Genomic DNA, 20781 nt, shown 5'->3' with positions numbered 1-20781 from the left:
CCAGACTAAACTGACAATATGCCCATCACGCCAGACCTGACTGTCCAGACAGTAATGTTTGTTGAATGTGTGTAGTGACGCCCATGTTCCTGCCTGACAGATTTCCATGCCAGGGACTCCACCAGCTAACGCAGTGGTCGCAGCCTTGGCTCTGGCGGTGAGCACATAAGCCAGAGGTCTTCAAACTGTGGGGTGCGACCCCCAGGGGGGGCCTGGAGTCCTAGGAAGGGGGTCGCAGGTTCCTCAGCTTCACTTGTCCCTGTAAAAAGACAGCCGTCTGCCGACCTGGGACGGCTATTTGAGATCGTTATCAGCTGTTAGCCTGAATGAAAGGAAATGCGCTGGTAATCTGCAAATGTAAAGGATGCTTGGGAGCAGTTCTGGCTCTTTGTGAAGCCAAAGATGTGTGTTTTTTTAGTAGAAGTGCAAAGAGTTAACTACTGGGCTGGGAAGTTCTTTCTTTTAATTTTAACTGCATTTATACAGCCCTTTGTGCCCCTAAAGAGGTGTTGAAGGGACTGTTATGTAAAAAATAAATAAAAAAAAATGCATTACATGTGGTCTGGTATTTTTAAAACCTACATTTTAAAAGCACCATTTTATTGTAAAACTATTCACACGTTTTGCAGCATTGTATCATACCCTGTGTCGGTAACGCAAGTATAACACATTGACTTGCATATTCACAGTGCTTTCAGTCACAGGCTGTGACTTTGTAGCACTAAAAATACACATCACTACTCTCCACTGCACCAATCAAGATTTAATTCTGCGCGTCTCTGGTTACACACAGACCTCTGCAGTGCATTAACTAATAGTTGTTTTTTAATGTACTACAGTGCATTTGCCACTGAGCAATAACTTATTTTATTTATTTTTCATTTACACTGCTCATTATTTTATATGTAGATACCGGAAAGTGAAATACCTAAAAAACGTAAGAATATTTTAGGCTTATTTATGAGAGGCTTGCATCGCAAGAGCATCACTTTTTTTGATGCTCCAGTGGCGTAACCATACCTATGAGGCAGTGTAAAGTCACCATGCATGGCTTTGCATTGCCTCATATGGAGTAATCAGTAAGATAAAGCAGCGCAATCACTGCGTTGCTTTACTCTGCGTCAAGGAAGTATTCTTTGCGTGGGGCTATTCCATGACTTTGCGTGGGAACCCCACGCAAAGCCCACAGATTTTGATGCTGCCCCATATTTACAAAAACATGTAAACCTGGGGCAGCTCCAAAAACTGACACCTCTCCATGTGTGCTGCATTCTGCAGCTCTCATAGAAATAGGAAAACGCCCCTCAGGATTGTTTTGGTGAAGGAAGGTACCTCTTCCCGTACAAAAACAATTCTTCCAACGTGCTAGGCAGCAATTTGTGAAGGGAAAAGAACTGGAATGCACCGTATTTCATAATTACAGTTTATTCCAGCCCTTTCACATTGGCAATGGGCAGTGCTGCAAGAAGACTTGCAGCGCTGTCCTTCGCCAATTCCTCATAAATAAGGCCCTTTGTTTTTAGCTACACCTTTGGCTACACCCCTACGCTCAATGACCTTTGGTTTAGATATGCTCATATAATGTTATAAGTAAACTCCCATTCTATCCTATGGGACAGATAGCCTTTCCATAGTGAAAAATGAAACACACAAATTCACTACCAGAACATGGCACACACACCAGTACATGTCTTACCTATAACATACACAGCATCCTGCCCACAGGGTTACCTTGGGCCTACCTTAGGGGTGATTTACATGTAAGAAAAGTTAAGATTAGGGCTTGGCAAGTGGGTGCACTTGCCAGGTCGACATGGCATTTACAAACTTCACGCAGACACTGCAATGGCAGGTCTGATAACCCTTTTAAGGGCAGCTTGGGTGAGTGGCACAATCAGTACTGCAGGACCATCAGCACCATTTGATTTACAGGTTCTGGCACCCTCAGTGCACTTTACTAGGGACTTACCAGTAAGTCAAACATGCCAATCATGGAAATACCAATCCATAATACAATTTATAATAGGAGCACTTGCTCTAATACTGAACAGCATTGAGGAAGTGCGCAGAGACACTGAACCAGCAAAAACAGAGTCAAAACTAGGTCAGAATAGAAAAAAAAACAGGAGAAACACGCCAAAAGATGGCAGGTATAACAGGGGTATTTAAAGTTATCGAGATATGTTGATGACAAGAAGAACCAGTTTCTAGCAAATTTTGTCAGAAGGGGGTCCCTACGCCTAAAAAGGTTAGACAAGGGGGTCTCGACATCAAAACGTTTGAAGACCACTAATATAAGCCCTTAGGGGATTGTTTTTTGACCACAGCGTGGCAGATTTTTATGCAGAGCACTATCCATCGTGAGATGGGTCATTTCTGCACAGCCTTTCCCTTCTTTGCCCGGATGTACCCAACAAACAGTTGATCTTCCATCTGGAACTCTTTCGTACGATCTAGGTAGAATTACAACTTTTTTGTTTTTGGGTATAGGTGGTGGAGTCTCATCTTCTTTAGAAGGGTGAGGCGGAGAAAAGAAGGTTGGCAAGGTGATATTCTGGTCTACATGAAGAGGGGTCACATCATTCAGAAAGAATGAAGCACGGGTCCTGAGAACCAGTCTGCCTGGAAAGAAAGTTGTGTAAACACTGTGCATAGAGTGCTTGAAGTTCGCTGACCCCTCCTGGGGTCATGTTCTCCAGAAAACGAGTTTTGATGGCAAGTAGGAGTATTGGGTAATTGTTCAGGGGCTCGAAGGGAGCGCACATGAGAAATGTTAACACCAAGTTGAGGTCCAAGACCCTGCCCTGTTGCTGAAACAAAAGATCCTCCTAAGGTGGCAGCCTTAAAAGATGACCATGATGAGACTCAGGAGTTCAAGATACCATACTCTCCGTGCCCAATCCAGAGCAACAAAAATTACTTGGGCTTTATCACTCCTCAACTTCTTAACTCTGGGCAGGAGTGGAATCGGCGGAAAGGCGCACAGGAGGCCTAAGCTCCACTCAAGAGGTAAAGCGTAACCAAGTGACAGCCAACTCTTTCAGTGCCAATTGGAGTCCAGGAGTTCTGTGTACTAAGATGTCTAGTTGTTGGTTCTGTGGTGTTTATGAGTTTTAATGGGTGCAAGAACGTCTGCATAGTTGGATAGCCATTGGTTGAAGTTGGTGATATTTGCAGCTAGGTTGGTGGTGGTGTCCTTAATTACGAAGGACATTTAAACAGAGCCTCCCAAAGCGAACATGACAGCATCATATGCCAACTTGAATACCCAACACTAGAGATTGACAAGGAGTGAATAGGTCCTATCAACTTTAAAGAATGCAGGCAACATCAAAGGCAAGACAGCGGCAATGAGCTGAGCAGTGAGAAGCGCACCTGGTAGCGAGAATCAACAAAAAGAAGCTATGACAGCTAACAGTAATAGAAGAAACAGTCTATCAAGCAGTTACTAACAGCAAAGGGTAGATGTTGGACAAAGAACTGAACACATGTCCATCATAATCCCTCTCCCTGATAAATAGATGGTTGACCTAAAGCTGAACCAAATTACACATGACTGCATGCAAATAAAATGTAATTGGGGATCTATAAGAAAATAATTGAAACTTGTTGTAAAGAAATCAAAACCAACGTCACATGCTAAAAATTCTGAGTGGACAGTAACAAGAAAACAGTGACACAGAGAAGACCACATGTGCTAAGAAATGATGCTTTACAATGCACCCTGACAAGGGTCCATTTGAAAAGAACAAGGAACCAATGCCCTTGCCAGGATCAATAGAGGGAAAGACTTTCATGGCCCTAAAAATCAAGAGTTCCAGGACTTAGCAGACTCTACACTTCAAAAGAAAAGAGAACCTAAACAGTCCACAGATCATCTTAGATCAAAAAATAATTTTTCATCAATGGGGTGAGGAACCCCCTCTTCCAGTGGAAAGAGAAAAGGGTCATTGGACAAACTCTGAAGGAAGTTGAAGAAGTGCTATGACAGAAATACACTGATAGAGTGGACCCCTCGATAGAGACTTTAGTAAAGACCCCACGGGAGGGATTGAAAGAAACCAAGAAGAAATACCTCAGAGTTGGGGGCTGTGGCAATTTCAGAAGTGAGTGTTCCAAACTCAGATGGCTTAATATAAGACTCACAAAAGGAGGAGAGAAAAACATAAGTACACACTTATGAGTTCTAAGTGCATGGTGGTACAGTGGCTGGGATGATATGGGGGGGGGACTGCGACCTACACAATTCAGGCCTTATCAAAGCTGCTCAATGTGAGCCGTTACTCCATTTGAAAAGATTTTTTCAATTGATGTATTGTGGAGTTCAACAGGGGAATAAACATGGGAGAATATGAAGACAGGCAGGGAATACAGCAGAGATGGTTATCTGATATAGTTGAGCAGCATATAGACAAATAGTACTCACCCTTACCCACTATGAGGACAGCACGCCGTAAACCCGTTGAAGCACATGCTAAAAACAATGATCTTTAAGGCAAAAAGGGTGAAATACATTTTAAAGTGACTAGCAGTACAGTGCATGAAGAGAAAGGGCTATTTGTTTGATTCAAGAAACACAAAGTGAAAAAAAGATTGGCCCTGTCTAGTATCCAAATAGTTTCTTAACTAATTGTTCTCCTTGGGCCCTTCTAAAACAAGAGTGATTAATATTCTCTTTCATAGGGTGTTTCTAGTTAAAAAAAAATCAAGGTTGTAGCAGATGATCGGGGACTGCATTACCATTACTTCTTAAAGTAGATTTAAGGTGTTGACACTAGCTAATGAATTTGCTCCCATTGGAGGACTGAAGTACTTCCCCATAGATATTACAGACATACTTCAGGTGTGATAAAATTAGTGTAGAAGGTCTTAAAAATGTAATGGATAACACCCAAACAGATCCTCAACAAGAATAGGACTCACATGGTTCATTTCAGGACAGGTGTGTGACTTGCTTCAAGAAATTAGATTATTAGACAGTTGCAATTTCAACTTATTAATATCACTGAATAAACCTTTTCCTGGGTTCCTTGGACATATGCAAAATTTGATCAATGTTCCTTAGAGTGTCTAGCATGGAAGTAGGCCACTCTAATATGTTGACCATGCCCATATCCTTTACTGTTCTAGATCGACAGTAAACATCATTAAGACAGATGGTGGCTAGTAGAAAGATATTATCTTTATTTAAAAAAGGTTCTAAATCCTATCCACCCGTTTTTGAGTTACGAAGACAAGGATGACCTAGGAATATCTGTACTCTGGAAAGCCCAGAGAGGGAATGATTCAGAGATATCTACTTAGAATTTCCCATGCAGCTAAATAAAGGTCAGAAAGAACTAAGAAAAGAGCTAGAAAACCTACTGAAAGAACCAGTGGAATGCAATTAAGGATGAACTCTGCCCTGCTGAAACAAATGAAAATACTACACAAGGGGACCACAGATGGGAAGGTACTAGCCTGTAAAGTGTCGGGTTACATTACGTAAAAAGGAATCCATGTGATCAAATATGTGCAAAAGGAAGTGAAAGCCTTTAAGTATTTCTACCCTAAGATCTACAAAGCAGAGAACAGTCATCATCCTGACAGCAAATTGCACATTGATCAATTTCAAACTGCAACATTTTCAGAACAGACAGAATATCTCCATAAACCTTCCGAAGAAGTGATATTAGGAACGGCAAGATTAACATTTTGCAAATGCCAGCCCTAGATATATTCAACCTGATGTTAAGTAAAATAATTTTGTTGCTCCATCCATCACAGACCTCTTTCTTGAATTCCTTGTCAGACACAGCCATCATGTCTGATACAATGGAAGACGCAATAACAGTATTGCTAAAGCCAGGGAAAGATCACCCACTCTGAGTTGTGACAGAACCATATCACTTTAAAATATCAACACAAAACGTTAGTGGTATCTTTGCAAATATGGTTACCTCTATCCCCACAGCCATTTTCCCTCTATTTAAGTATTGGCAGAGAGCATATGCAAAAATGCAAATTACAAAGGGTGAGGATATTGAAGGGCATCTATAAATAAACTATGGCCGCAGCAGACGTGTTGCTGTCTACTCTAGACCACGCTGACTTGATTCACTTCTAAAACAGCTATGAAAAGAAGGCATAGGACGAAATGTGGTTTATCCTGGCTTTGAAGAATAGCAGCCAAAATGACTTAACTGTCCATGACACTCTTTCTAACTCTAGCACCCCCCCTCCTACCCCCCCATCCGCTTTACAAATTGTTTAAAAAAATTCAAAAAAGACTTGCAAACTCTATATGGTTGGGGGAGTAACTGCCAATCTCTTTCCTCACCAACAATAAGCTGTAATAACTTTACTCAACGTAGTCAAAGACTATCAAAAGCAAAGATGTTCTACTTCATAGAGAAGAGCCCTAAATCAGAACAGATGGGGTTTCTCAACCAAACAACTACTGGGTCTAATATTTGGAAGGCCTCATGGATGGAACAAAACCACAGAGCTTTGAGATCATACTCCTACCCATTTACCAGATATATGTTGGGTGTCTGGGATTAAGTGGCTGTCAAATTGGGTATTTCCTCCTTTCCTTCACCTTCTACTCCCAGTGGTAGGGATTCCAGAGTTCAACCCAGTTTTAGAAGAGAGCTCGATTAAGGGATGGAGAAACAACAACAAAAAATAAGAGAAGGGAAATTCTTTGATGGGACTGGTATTAAAACCTTTGAGGGGATTAAAAAGGATTTGTATTTGAATGAAGCAGAGTTTTTGATGATGTTAGGTTTGTTGCTGGGCTCTACACAACACTATGAACCACGTTAGCCACCTTTAGACCAAATGTGAAAAATAAGTGTTTTGAGGGAAGACAACAGGCTTGTTTCTTAAATATAAAGGACAATGGGAAAAGGACTTGGAGTGTTACCTAGCAGATGAGTGAGAGAAGCTAATTCAAAGAATGCACTCTACTGCTAAATGGTCTACAGGGAAATAAAATATGATTAAAATAACACTATACAATTAAAAAAAAAGTTAGACTTCATGAATCGGACAAACTGAAAACAAGTGAATGTTAGTGGGGATAAGAGAACCACATAAACTCTGATTCATTATTAATGACAATGTCCTGAATTCAGACATAACGGACAAAACATATTAGACACATTAGACTCCTTGTACAAAACAAATAACCTGATTGCCAGCACATACCTTAAATCATACTTGAACACTATAATGCGAGGGAAACAAACGTCCTTAAGACTATGTGCAGCCTGGCAATTCATTACCACCCTATGGGATAAAACTTGAGCCCTAGATGTTAGGGACTGCCGACATAAGATATGGGCTCTAGTAGGAATGGAAAAGATCGCCTTTTCAATTGAACATAAACCAGAGTGCTTTGGAAAGGTCTTGGCCCTGTTCCTGGACTTCTGGTAATCATAATGTTAAGATCTCATTAGCCCCTAATATCTAAACGTTCTAAAAATGATAACAGTGGAACAGTCAAGTTGTTCACAGACAGAGAAAAATATTAGAGGGCAAAAGCAGCCTATACAAATGCATACAGGCATGCATTAGTAGGTAATATTAGAAACATACCTATTAATCACAGATAGTTTCTAGCTTCCATAAATTAGGCTCCCAGTGTAGTAAAGCAGGGGGAGTGGGAGAGAAAAGGCGATAATTGCCTCTGGTTTGTGATCCACCAGGGTTTACTAGTTTATTGGGTTTATTTGAGGCCTTCAATAGAACCTGAATGTAGATGAGTGTACGTGTTAACCTTCTTATAAAATGAGATCAAAAATTTGCTACAAAAATGGGGCAATTTGAAATTGAGGTACAAGCTTTACGAGAGGAGCAAATAGAAGTCAAACTGATGTGGATTTGTCCCTTCCCTGCAATTCTACCTGTCCGCTAGCTTCCTTTTAGGAATAAATATTTTGGAGCCTGTACAATTATGTTAATGGGAAATACACACTTCAATAAGTTAAGCAAAGTATAGTTCTAAAAGAAGAATGTTCAGACGAAGTGAGAGGAACCAGTCCTAAAACACTATGCCTGGTTTTACTTAATCTTACATGAGGAAGGCAATTAAGAAATGTAGTGCGATGATGGGAGACAACAAAAAGAGGACACATTTGTTTGGTAGACTGGTAAAGGACATTCATCTGATTATGGTTCTATCTGCCTAAACTATACATCAAAAAGGCAAGTCTAAAAGTGGTAAATAAATTCATCTAGTAATGAATCCCTTTGTTTTAATATACTTTGCGGCTGGGGAACACGATCGGGGTAGATGGCCCATAGTTTCGCCAAAACATGTTGATTGTATTTTTGGCGTTTTCCAAGGATATTCTTTAGCATTTACTTTATATGAACTAATTATTTAAATGTTGGTTCTTATGGTGAAACATTACAATGCCTTCACCATTATGCTTTCCTGGAAGACCAACATCAACACTGCACGCCACAATCTACGCTCAATTGGCAGAAAGGCCTTGTGCTGATATTACTTTGGATAGACAATGTAGGCCTTCCCATCCTGTCACTACTCCATTGACTTCAGTCAGTGGTGAATTCAAACAAATACTGTCAAAGCCAACAGGTTTCACCTTTGGTACCTACTGGCTTTGACATTAGTTTTTAGAAATGCTATACAGCATGATTAAAAGGATTTTTAAAGACTATGATATGGCTGGCCGTATCATTCTGTAAGTGTGCACACCACACATGCATACGCCTACAAAATACCATGGGGGGGGTTCTTTATATTTACTGATTTGAGTTAGATGTATAAAGAACAAAATGTGAAAAAGTATTCATTGTTTTTAAAGTAGGTGGGCAGAACATATTCGGATGTCGGTGGACAGAAGCAATACCACAAGCAGAAGAATTAAGTGGAAGTCACAAGAGGATCTTGGGTGGGGTAAGCAACACAGAGGGCCTGGATACGGGCGGAGTTAGGTAAACAGGTGAGAGAGAGAGGGCAACATGAGTGTGGGAGGAGAAAAGCCAATGGGCGAAATGTAGCGCATGTGGAGCTAGGTGGGAGAAGCACATATACAAGGAAGCAACGAGAAGGGGAGAAGCACAAGAGAGTATGCACATCACAAAGTGAGGCCCTGGAGAAGCACACGGTTGAGGGCGTCATAGGGCGCCGAAAGGGGATGAGAAGCACAATAGAGAGACAGCTGGACTGTTTAATTAAGACAAGAGAAAAATGTTAATCCCCAAAAGTGAGCAGTGGAAGGACTCACGTAATTGGGGAATGCTCCATGGGAGGGACAGACACAATGGGCAATGCAATCCATCCAATAAAAAGCAGATAAATGAGAATGACAGTAAAGCTAATTAATGAAAAGCAATGGGAGGGCTGCAAGACCCACCATTTTCTTAGCAATTCAACAATATATCTTTTGCAACCAAACCGCAGTGCGGTCTGGTATGCACGAACTAAAAACACAAAAACTATTAGGATAACTTCAAAAAAGTATCACTGGAACACAAATAGAAAAACTCCAGCTTAGACAACAAAAATAATATCCATCAGATAGCTTCAAAACACTTCTTACTAACAGAAAATAAACAAATGAATACATTAGCGAATACACACATAGGAAGCTAAAATTAATTACGCATTAAACAAATATGAAGTAACTAAATGAATGGCTACATTTGTACCAGCTTACCTGTCCACGGGCACAGATGTATTCTCAATAAAGCTAATAACTTTTTCTTTTACGTTCACAGATTTGGTCTTAAGGGCAACTGTCATTTTATTTACCAAGGATTTCACACCTTTTCCATCTCCTGAACCATTTGGTGAATCACCCTATGAGAAACAAATACAGCATTAGATTAAATAAAAAATGAAATCTAGAAGCACAGTGACATTTGCTTGAGCCTGAAAATCTATGGAAAATTAATTTAACTTGAATAAAAACAAAAAGCTAGTGGCTATATTTAATATCTTATAGACTGACAGTACTGGCTATAAGAGGGTCAATATTTCATCCTTCAGACAGAAATGGACATGCATCACAAATTATTTGTTACAGTTCCAGAAAAACAATAGAAATGGACGCGAGGAGGAACCATCAGGACAACTTCCTTTTAGTGAAATACCATTCCAAGATGCACATCAACAAAGGTCTACTTCCATGTAGGATATAAAACAAACACCAATTCAGCATGTCCATGATCAGCCTTTCCTGTCAGGTGACACCTAGTGATCCATCTGCGGCCTTTTTAAAAAAAGAAGTGAAATCGATTCTCATGTCCAAATTCACTTGAACTTGTCCTATACACTCCTGTAGTTATGCGCTAATCTCTAATTGTTCCAGTACTGTATTCACATAATCCATTGTATTTATATGTACATGTGTGTATATGGCATTACCTATATTTGATATGTAAAGCGCTCTGATACCAGCAAGGGTCTTGTTCGCACTATAGAAAACCGTCAAAATTTAAAATAAATAAATAAAGGGCTTCTGTTAAGTTTACCGGTATGCCACAACTCCTTCAGTTTGCACCCGCTATTTGATTCTTTGTTCCACTCCGGCCCTAATCCTGCCAGTTACAGTTCTGCTAGATGAACTGGACAGTTTGGAGCTGGCTGAACCCGAGCAAAGAATCCAAGAGCATTAGCAAGCGGGAGGGCTGTTAATGCACTGTACACTCATGAGAGGCCATTTCGATACTTCTAAAAGAGGACTCACATGACTAGAATGGACATAATGTAGTGGTGTTCAAGTTGGTAGCCATGTTAGAACAGAGTCTATGTTTGGTGGTCATCTTTGAATGTGATTCACTAAAGGAGAGCTGAGCTAATGCATCTAGCTTGCAGCTATACCTGCTTCTGTTGATGGTTAGCACCGCTGTTTTATGATATTTTAAAATGTATGATTGCACACAAAACTACTTTAGATACCAATACTGCAGAAAAAGTTATGCTAAAAAGGCTAATGGATCCGAAAATAAGAATGGTATGCTAAAATCAAAGGGTTTGATGGTTGATAAAAAATGAAATGCAAAAATACCATAAAAACCGTTACTTATATCACGTAATAAAAACAAGCATCTACTCAACTACGTTGCCTTCATTCTAATCTGCTAGTTGAATTTAAAGGAGTAGGTCAGCGACATTCTTAACTTGCAGTGGCTCCTCTCAGACCACTCCACTGTCTCAAAGCCTTCGTCTGCCTGATTCGCTGTACTACTCCCTCACCTACTCTTCAACCAGTGTAACGATGCTCAACACTGTCTTACTGCCACGTCCATTTACTCCTACCTGCTCCCACATTTTCCAAACTGCTTCAACTCCCATTTACTCCACCCCCCTCCAGTCACTCCCTCTTACTTCTCACACCCACCCTCCCTTCTAGCCACACACTTATACTCCCATTCACTCGTTTCCATCCCAATGGGATCCATTTACATTTACTTCCATCGTCTCACTCCCCCCTACAGTCATTCGAGCCATATTATCTCCCACTCTCCATATACATTCTGACTCCAATTCATGCGTTAACTCTTAGTTATGCTGTCACCCACTCCCGTCACTATACACTTTCTAGCAAATATTTTTGTAAATGTGCATATACAATTACAGAGGCAGGCTGAACTACAGTGTTGTTTCAGAGATTTCTCAACAGGCTGGGGCTTCGGAAAGGCAAGCAGTGGTGCAACAGATTCTTCGGCAGAGCCTACATCTGAAAAATTAAATTTTTAAGTGCATGAACTATTAATTTTTCTGGGAAACACTGCAGAGATTCTTCCCACTTGAAGATTGTGTAAGTGCTAGGGGTTTTTTTTGTTGCAGTTTTATATAGCGCGAACTAGACCCGAAACGAATCAGGTATCAGAGCGCTTTACATAGCACCAGTTACGTTACATGAGGACACACTTTCATTTTAGGCACGGGGAGATTAAGTGATTTGCCCAGAATCACAGGAGTTTGGCGTCGTTACCGAGACTCGAACCCAGATCCCCAGGTCCGAGGTCGAGCGCCATAGCCGTTAGGCCAACTCCTCTCCAATTCCTCTGTGTGTAGACACACATTGGACATCAAAGCACCAGGTAAGGTGGGGGGACTGGAGAGCTGTCACTGGTCTATAGAAGCGGCGCCAGCCGACCCAAACGTACATTGAATGTTTATTTGGGAAACAGCCACTCTGCAAATTGGGGATGTGGCTAGTTTTAGACCTACGGCGCAGGGTAGCAGGGAGGTGGGTGTTCTGTAAAGGCATTTTTTCCTCTTTTTTTGTGATTTGTAAGTTTAGGCTTATTCCGGTTCAGCTTCAGAGACACCAATACATTCCATATGCGGCACTCTGCCTTGCAGAGACAGAGAGAAGGTGGGGCATTGGGGGAGTGGGGATGGTTGCAATCTACCCCATTACAGATATGACACCACAACCAACATCAGTTAAGAAGGTCATGATGTGGAACGTCAATGGCCTGGGAGACAAAATGAAGCGCAGCATGGTGCTACAATACTTGCATATACAGTCCCCTGACTTAGTTCTTCTACACAAGACACACCATTAAAGGGCAACAACTACCTAGCACTCAATCGATTTGGATATACTCGTCTGGCCCATGCAGGGTTCACATCATGTTCCATGGGGGTTGCAATCCTAGTTAAAAATACAGTACCCTCTCTGCTGGAATGCACGTGGTATGACCCCTTCGGCAGATACGTGGCGTTAACAGGGTTATGGGAGGGCTAGGCCTTTCAGCTTTTGCTCTGTTTACATACCACTGAGGCTCCACGCGGAGACTCTACCAGAACTTAGCAAACTAATATTAAATATGCCCCCAGGGTATCATACTAGGCGGCAATATGAGTGCCATTATGAGATATGTCGTCCCTCCGAGCAACAAAGCTGCAGCCACTGAGTTCTTTTACGGAGGTGCTGGGACTCACAGACTTATGGAGCATGCACAACTTAACCGCGAGGCAGTATACACACATCTCAGCGGCACACTGTAGTGGCTCCTGACTGGACCACATCTTCACACAAACCATGTACGAGTGAAAATTCTGCCAGGCGCGCAACAAGGAGAGGGGCATATCGGACCACTCTGCGGTCAAGGTGATTTTACAGCACCCCACCCATGATTACACTCCCCCACCACGTTTAAACCCATGGCACTTTAAGGACTGTAATTTCCGAGTTCAGGGAACAAACACAACAGTATTTTGAAGAGAATACAGGTTCAGTGGACTCCCATAGTAGCCTTTGGGAAGTATACAAAGTGGTGGCCCGGGGCTTTGTACAGGCCGTGGCCGGGGGCAAACGGAAGCAATGACGCTCACGAGGTGAGTCACTGGAACAAGAAATAAGGGACATTGAGACACGGTTGGGGAAGAAGGGATGACTGATCTGGCACTGAGATATTGGCTGAGTATTAAACAGAGAGGGCACAAAGAAATGGAGAAAAATGCGGTGTAGGAGAGTAGGATCTGCTTCCAATTGGTTACCCCCACTGTGAGAAGTTGGCCTGGTATATGATGTCCACAGTTCTGTGGGCACCTTGTATCAGTCCAAACAATCCCTTATGGTGATGGTTGTAAGTCAACCTCATAGACAAGCTATCCTAGGGGTAGCATGGACTAAGCAGCCTTAAAGGCTTAACTCAAGAGGGCATGTGAAGCCAGCTGTTTTACCATATGCAATCCTGTAATATCAAATGAAAGGACACCACACAAGTTATATATTATAAAAATATATGTATTTATTCTCAGAATAATCCCCACTACTCTTTATGAGCAATGAAGCACAAGCGTCTAAACAAAAGCACAATATAACATATACAAGTTGTCTAACAGCCCGATCCACAGTCTATGCAGAGCTGGGACCCGTGGAGGCGACCTGAAGCGTGGGAGCAGCCATCTTGGAAAAACCACGAAGCGCTGACCGTGCAGCGCCCCAGGCTCCCTCGAAGCTGTGCATTGGAGTTTGAGAAGCTCCAGCGGGTCCCAGCTCTGCATAGACTGTGGATCGGGCTGGGCGAGGCCGGTGGCCACTCGAACCATATATCAAAATATAACAATCACTAATCAATTGGGGGTTAGGCCTAGGGCATCGCTGTGACTACACTGGACTAACAGCAGTTAGGATGGGAGTAGCCCACGGGATTCGGGTGCAGTGCAGAAAGCACACGCATGCACCAATGCAAAGTCAATGGTGCGTAAAAGTTATCGAGTTACAGTTTTAAGAGTCTTCCGACTGGACTAGAAGGACAAAACTTTAGACTTAGACACTAGAGGTGTAAACCTCTACAGGAGCATTGGCGTTCAAGAGTTACCTCACCCACAGGAAGCGGGTGCACAGGTGCAAAGATGTGTCGGGTTTCGTCACGCAGTTCTATGGTGCCTGAAGATGAAGATGCTGCAGGCGTCAAGAAGAGAAGTGTCCGGTGCGATCCAAGGGTGGATCGAAGTTGAAGAGTACCTGAAAGCAGAGGGGACAGAGACTGGGTCACGAGTCAGTGACAAGGAAGGGTTCAGGAAGGAACCAGGCAATGTCGGGCACAATCAGGTCGATGTCGTGAAGCTTGTCTCCGCTGCCACGTGGACTCTGGGGCACCGAGGATGTCCAGGAGTGGATCACGAGCTGTCCCACGAAGGCTCTCGCTGTCGGCGGTGTCGGCTTCCGGATCGGAGTCAACAAACCTTGGCAAAGGCAACCCACGCAGGATTCGAAGAAAGCTTAATACTCGGACCAGCAAGGTCAGAGCGGGTGCTCCTTTTCAGGGGAGCGAGTGCCAGTCTGGAGCAACCAGACCAGCTGTGTAAATTCGTAGGTTCGTCGGTTCTGGGGCCACTAGCCAACGGGCAAGCGACCGGACCAACGCGTCGAGCAGAAAAATGCAAAAGGGCCCCACGCAGCACTCGTCGAGTGTGGAGGGGTGAGCTTCGGTGCAAAAGCTGCTCGGGGCTGGAGCTTCTCAAACTCCAATGCACAGCTTCGAGGGAGCCTGGGGCGCTGCAGGGTCAGCGCTTCGTGGTTTTTCCAAGATGGCTGCTCCCACGCTTCAGGTCGCCTCCACGGGTCCCAGCTCTGCATAGACTGTGGATCGGGCTGTTAGAAGTCAGGATCGCTGGCTCTTGTCGATCTCTGTCGCTCGAGTTCCGGCGGGAACTGCAACAAAGCAAACGTCGAGGTGCTGGATGGTGCCTGTTTGCACAGGGTGGTATCTCCTTGACCACTAGGGAGATTCTTCAGTCTTCCACGTCGAGTGGGATGTCGAAGGGTCCAGAGTTTCGTTTCATAAGTTTCAGTCAGGATAATCTGATGTGCATTGGCACTGCTCCCACCTATATTCCAAATCTGGGGGCTGGATTACCTGCTAGGTCCCTCCTATGGGTGGGACCCAGGAAGGGGGTGGTTACACCCCTTTTCCTTAGTCCAGCTTCCCGCCAGGACTCGGGCTGGAAAGTCCCAGAACCGGTTTGGCTGGCATTTGCCCGGGGACACCTTGTGCACCCCAGGCAGTGTCTAGTTTCTTTCAACCCTCCCTGCTACAATCCACTATCTCCTGTCTGGGGTGGTGTAACACCTCCCTGTGACAGGAGATCCTTTGATCAAGCCTCCTCTGTCGAGTTTCGGTCAGCAGCAGGGGGCCAGACTAGTGTCTGTGGCAGCAGCATCCATTTTGTGATGCTGGGGCTCTGGTTAGGATTAACCGCATTTGCAGTAAGTAACATGTCTTCCCCTCCTAGAGGGGTGGGATGCTGCCCCTATCGTCAGAATCGTCGAGGGGGTAGCATTCCACGTTGTATGACACCAAACACGACATGTTTTGATAAAGCCAAACCGGAGTTGCAATAACCGTAAGGATTATAATACACTTAAGAGTATATGGTATGGCAGTATCACTGGAACAGCTATAGGGAAATGGTTCCGCAAGCTGCAGATAGTGCTCTGGCAGGAGCTGAGCCTATCTCACATAAAACCAAGCACTCTGCTGCCCGGATTGGTAAGGCCTGCTATAGGAGTGGCTGATAGGTATATATGTGTCCAGATATAGGTTTAGATATAGGTATACTATATCTAAGCAAGGGGTGATTACACCACCTTGCCCCAGCTGAGTGATCTGCCAGTTGTGTCAATTTAAGAACCAGCCAGGGGTGGCAAAAGCTATGCTTCAGCCCCTGGTAGGCCTTGGATGCCCCTATGCCCTGGGCACCTATAGTGCACTGTACAGGGGCTGACAAGGAGTTCAGTACCAATTTGGTTATGCACCTAGGGTGCTTGGAGTCCATTTTAAGAGAGAGCAGATAGCCTGGGGCCCTGATTAGCAGGATCCCAGGCCAACTAAGTCGAAAACCAGCTAAACACTAGGCAAAAAATCTGGGGTAACCATAGTTAGGTGTCCACCCTCCTACACCCCCTTTTTGCTATGTTTCACTGGTTTATCAACTTTAGTCTGGCTGTGGTCCTGCTAATCAGGACCACCGCCTAGCTGTCCTCTCTCTAAATTGGTTACCTGTACATTAGGTAAACTCCAGATTGGTTACTGGATTACCCTTGTGAGTCCCTAGTATATGGTACCTTAGGTACCAAGGGCATAGGTACCCCAGAGGCCTACCAGGGGCTGAAGCATGTATTATTCCACTCCTGGGAAGCCTTCCAAAATGGCATCACAGGTCTGCACTTGTAGCCTGTGTAAGGTGGTATAAGCACCCCTTACTTCGATATAGTATACCTATATCTACCTTTATATATAGGCACATATAAACCTATAAGTCACTCCTATGGCAGGCCTTGACAATCCTGAAGGCAGAGTGCTTGGTTTTGTATGAGAGGGTGCCCTAGCATGAGCTGAGCCCCTCTGCAGCTTTCGGAATCCCTTCCTTATAGCTGTTCTATGATATAGCCATACCTTATACTCTTAAGTGCATTATAATCCTCGCGGTTAATGCTAACTTTGGAATGACTTTATCAAAACATGTCGTGTTTGGTGTCAAACACTTTGGAATCCGACTCCCCCGCCAGTCCTAGCAGCGGGGGTAGAAATCCACCCTTCTAGAGGGAGAAGACATGTACACACTTACTTACCCGGTAAATGTTTAAAAGAGCCTCAGCATTACAAAATGGATGCTGCTGCCACAGACACGAGTCGGACCTCCTGCTGCTGGACGAAACTCCGGCAGGGGAGGCCTGGACAATAGGTTTCCTGTCCAGGGAGGTGCCAGCACCTCCCCAGACAGGCTTTAGTGTATTGGGGCAGGGTGGGTTGCATTGAGTGAATGCTTTTCAGACACTGCCTGGGGCACACAAGGTGTCCCATGCATTTCCCAGTTCAAACCGGTTGCTGGGGCGAAACTGGACAAAGGGGAAGGGGTGTAACCACCCCCTACCCAGGTCCTCCCATGGGTGGGACCCTAGAGTTAGTCCAACCCCTAAACTTGGTATAATTATAGGAACCCAGTCACTAGGACTTTAGATTACCCTGGACGAAACTCTGCAACATATATCTTGGACCTTCGACATACCATATCGACTGGAAGACGGAAGAAATCTCCCTTGGGATCAAGGAGTGACTCCCCTGTTCAAACAGGCACCAAGAAGCATCTTGCCGGTCTCCATTTTCGAGGCTCCCGAAGAATCTGCGACACAGGACACAGACTTCCAGACATCTCCGAGGCTGACACTAGTCCTCAGTGAAGCTGAGAACTGTAGCTATCACGAGAGACGTGGGACCGGAACTCCTGGACATCCTGCACATTTACTAGTGCATCGACTTCCCGAGCTTTCCCGAAGTTGTGCATCGGGCTACTTGTAGTCCAAGCCCTGAGCACCTTTTGCATCGAAGATTATGGGCCTACACTCCACGAGTGTTCCATGGGCATGCTTTCAGCATTTCAGCTCCAGGTGCCTTTGCGATTCCTAGTCTGTTGGCTAGTGGGTCCCCACGAAGGAATCTATTTTGTTTCTAGGGCTTCCCTGGTTGCTTCAGACGTGCCATGACTCCCCTCCAAAGGGTGAGTCCCTCAGACCTTGCTGGTCTGCACCGAAGCCAATCGTGTGTGGGTTGCTGTTGCCAAGGCTTGTTGGCTCCAATCCGGATACAGATGCTGCAGCACTCGACATCCGACGTGCGACAGCTCGAATCCAGCTCCTGGATGTCATTGACGCCTCCTGGACCTCGTGGCTGAAGAGTCAAGCTTCACCTACTTCACCTTACAGCACCCGACATCGGCTGGCATCTTCTTGTCGCTATCCTGGTCACTGGCTAGTGACCCAGACTCTATCCCCTCTGCTTTCAGGTTCTTCAGATCTCCGATCCACCCTTGGATCCATCCGGACACTCTTCTCCTGGACGCCTGCAGCACTTCTTTGCAGCTCTCCATTGGAATCGACGACGAAACCCGACACAAAAAGACACCTATGCACCCGGCTTCCCTGGGTGATTTAACACGAATACTTCGGTGCTCCCATGGGTCTTGACTCTTGAAGTGTCCAGTACTGAAAGGGTTTTACCATAGTCCACTCCTAAGTGTCCTTAAAGATTAACTTTGTAACTTTAACTTTCGTCATACAAGTCAATGGTGATTCGCGCCTGTGTTTAGACACTGCACGCGTCCCCCGTGGGTCTCCTGCGTCACTACCTTGGGTGGTTCCTGGTTGCCCCAGCGGTTCTACAGGCCCTAAGCCTAACTTCTATCCCTCACGTGGTTCTTATACCACTTTCTTAGTATATGGTTTGTGAGGCCCTAGGGCAAAACGTATACTGTGCTAATTTTCTGTGTGCTATTTAAGTTCTTGTATAGTACTTTTGCCTCTAGCCTCATAAAGAGAATAGAGGAGTTGTGTTTAGAATAAATACAGATATTTTATATATATACCTTGTGTGGTGCTCTTTCATTTGATCATTCAAGAGATTATAGACTGGTAAAACAAGCTGCTTTACATTCCTTCAAGACTTAGCCTGAAGGCTGCTCTCCACAGCCACCACTAGGATAGCTTTCTATAAACGTTGTCTAAACCTACCATCAATAAGGGTCGTTTGGACTGGTGCAAGGTGCCCACTAGAATAGTGGAAATCATATGCCACGCCAACTTCTCACATGCGGCTCGAGCACACACGTTAGCTACCCAGAGACGAACATACGATCTTGTCGACAAAACTAATAAACTGATAGTATGGCTAGAGAGGAGGGATAGGAGCTAAAATTGGGTCTGGGAGCTGCTGACTCCCGACGGTCCCCCGAGGAGATCAGGCGCGGAATAGCAAAGGCTTTCCCAGCCTAATATGAAGAGCCATATCAACCGGTCTCTAGAAGGTTGGGCAATTACAGTGTTGAACTGCTCAAAGATATTAGACTGCTGGTACGGTCCATGTAGGATGGGGAGGCAATCAAACGTGATTTGAAGAAAGAAGAGATCGTGGGGGCAATTGGGGACTTACAATCTGGAATGGTAGCATGCCCAAATGGGCTTCCTGCAGAACTCTACAAGAGTGTGGCAGACAAATGTTAAACATGTTCCTCGCCACGAGGGATGATGGACAGCTGCCAGAAGATCTCCGGTTTGCGACCATCACAGTCATTATAAAGAAAGGGAAACCCTCAGAGCTGTGTAGCTCCTATAGACACATCTCTTTACTTAACTTTGAGGTCAAAGCACTGGCAAAGGTGCTAGCCAACTGATTTGGGCCAGTAATGCCCACGGCAATCCACCCTGATCAATTAAAATTCATGGCGCACAGGAGCACCAGGTTGAATCTTTGGCACCCATATGGTGTCATCTACATGGTGGCGACCCAACTGACCGAGGCTGCCGCTCTGTTGTCACTAGACGAACAAATGGCATTGGACCACAATTCTGTGCCTGGGTCAAACTCCTGCATTGCGCCCCGCTAGCAAGAGTCTGTGTAAACAGGACGAAATCTGGATAATTCTCGGTACACCGGGGCATGGGACAGAGGTGCCCGCTCTACCACTTGCTTTTTACGTTGGCATTGAGCCACTAGTGGTGTGGGTACATGGGGATCCGCTCATACGAGACATTTATGTAGGGGGGTTGCTGGGAAGAGCGTATCTCCCTATACGCGGATGACATCCTACTCTTTGTACACAAACCCCACCAAATCTTTCACAGGCGTATTCATATTTTTCAACTTTTTGGCAGCTATTTGGACTACCAGATAAACTGGGACAAGTCCCTAGTGTTCTCTCTGACGGGCGAGATCCCATCCCTAACATCTGCCTGTGCAGCCCTGGTCGGCCGGGAGGAGTTCAAGTACCTAGGTATTTGGATCACTAAATTAGAGAAGGATTTTATGCTACGGAAAATGCAGGTCCAACTAGAGAAGTTGCGAGAGGATGTGGCCCTTTGGCGATGTCTCCCTTATGGGTAGAGCTGTCTTGTTCAAAATAATGGCACACTCCCGCATGCTATATGCGCTCCAAAACACTCCATATCGGATACCGGAGGCTTTCTTCCGTGTGATTGAGGAGGAAAATCAAAACCTTCTGTGTGTGTGAGGGGTGACAGCCCGTGCATAGCGTCTTCGCACCAAACCCGCCTACCGAGTGGAGGTCTAAATCATAGTAGGAAAGCATACCTGTAAATATACCCTGGAGACGGCAGAGTTTTTGGTTGGTGGAGGAAGGAAGCAATCACTACTTACAGAAACAATGAATAGGTCTATCACAAGAACAGCCGTTTCAGGCACACAGAGACCTACAACAAATAGATGCGATCAAATTAACAAAAAGTTCAGGTTTCCTTTCCCCCTCTTTTGGAATTGCCCGTTTAAATGAAATCCTTCGAAAAATTG

General features: G+C 44.5%; 1 protein-coding gene across 4 annotated transcripts in view; it reads right to left on the bottom strand.

The window, feature by feature from the left end:
* Positions 1–20781, bottom strand: part of TBC1D23 (TBC1 domain family member 23) — a 656146-nt gene that overhangs the window by 236838 nt on the left and 398527 nt on the right. For all 4 annotated transcript variants that reach the window (XM_078657742.1, XM_078657744.1, XM_078657743.1 and 1 more), the window contains exon 14: positions 9672–9814. In XM_078657742.1, the coding sequence (XP_078513868.1) occupies positions 9672–9814 (143 nt within the window). The remainder of the gene's footprint in view (positions 1–9671; positions 9815–20781) is intronic.

This window comes from Lissotriton helveticus, chromosome 8, assembly GCF_964261635.1.
Source record: "Lissotriton helveticus chromosome 8, aLisHel1.1, whole genome shotgun sequence".
Taxonomy (NCBI): domain Eukaryota; kingdom Metazoa; phylum Chordata; class Amphibia; order Caudata; family Salamandridae; genus Lissotriton; species Lissotriton helveticus.
The sequence above is the reverse complement of the archived record's forward strand: the minus strand, read 5'-3'. Positions and strand labels throughout refer to the sequence as shown.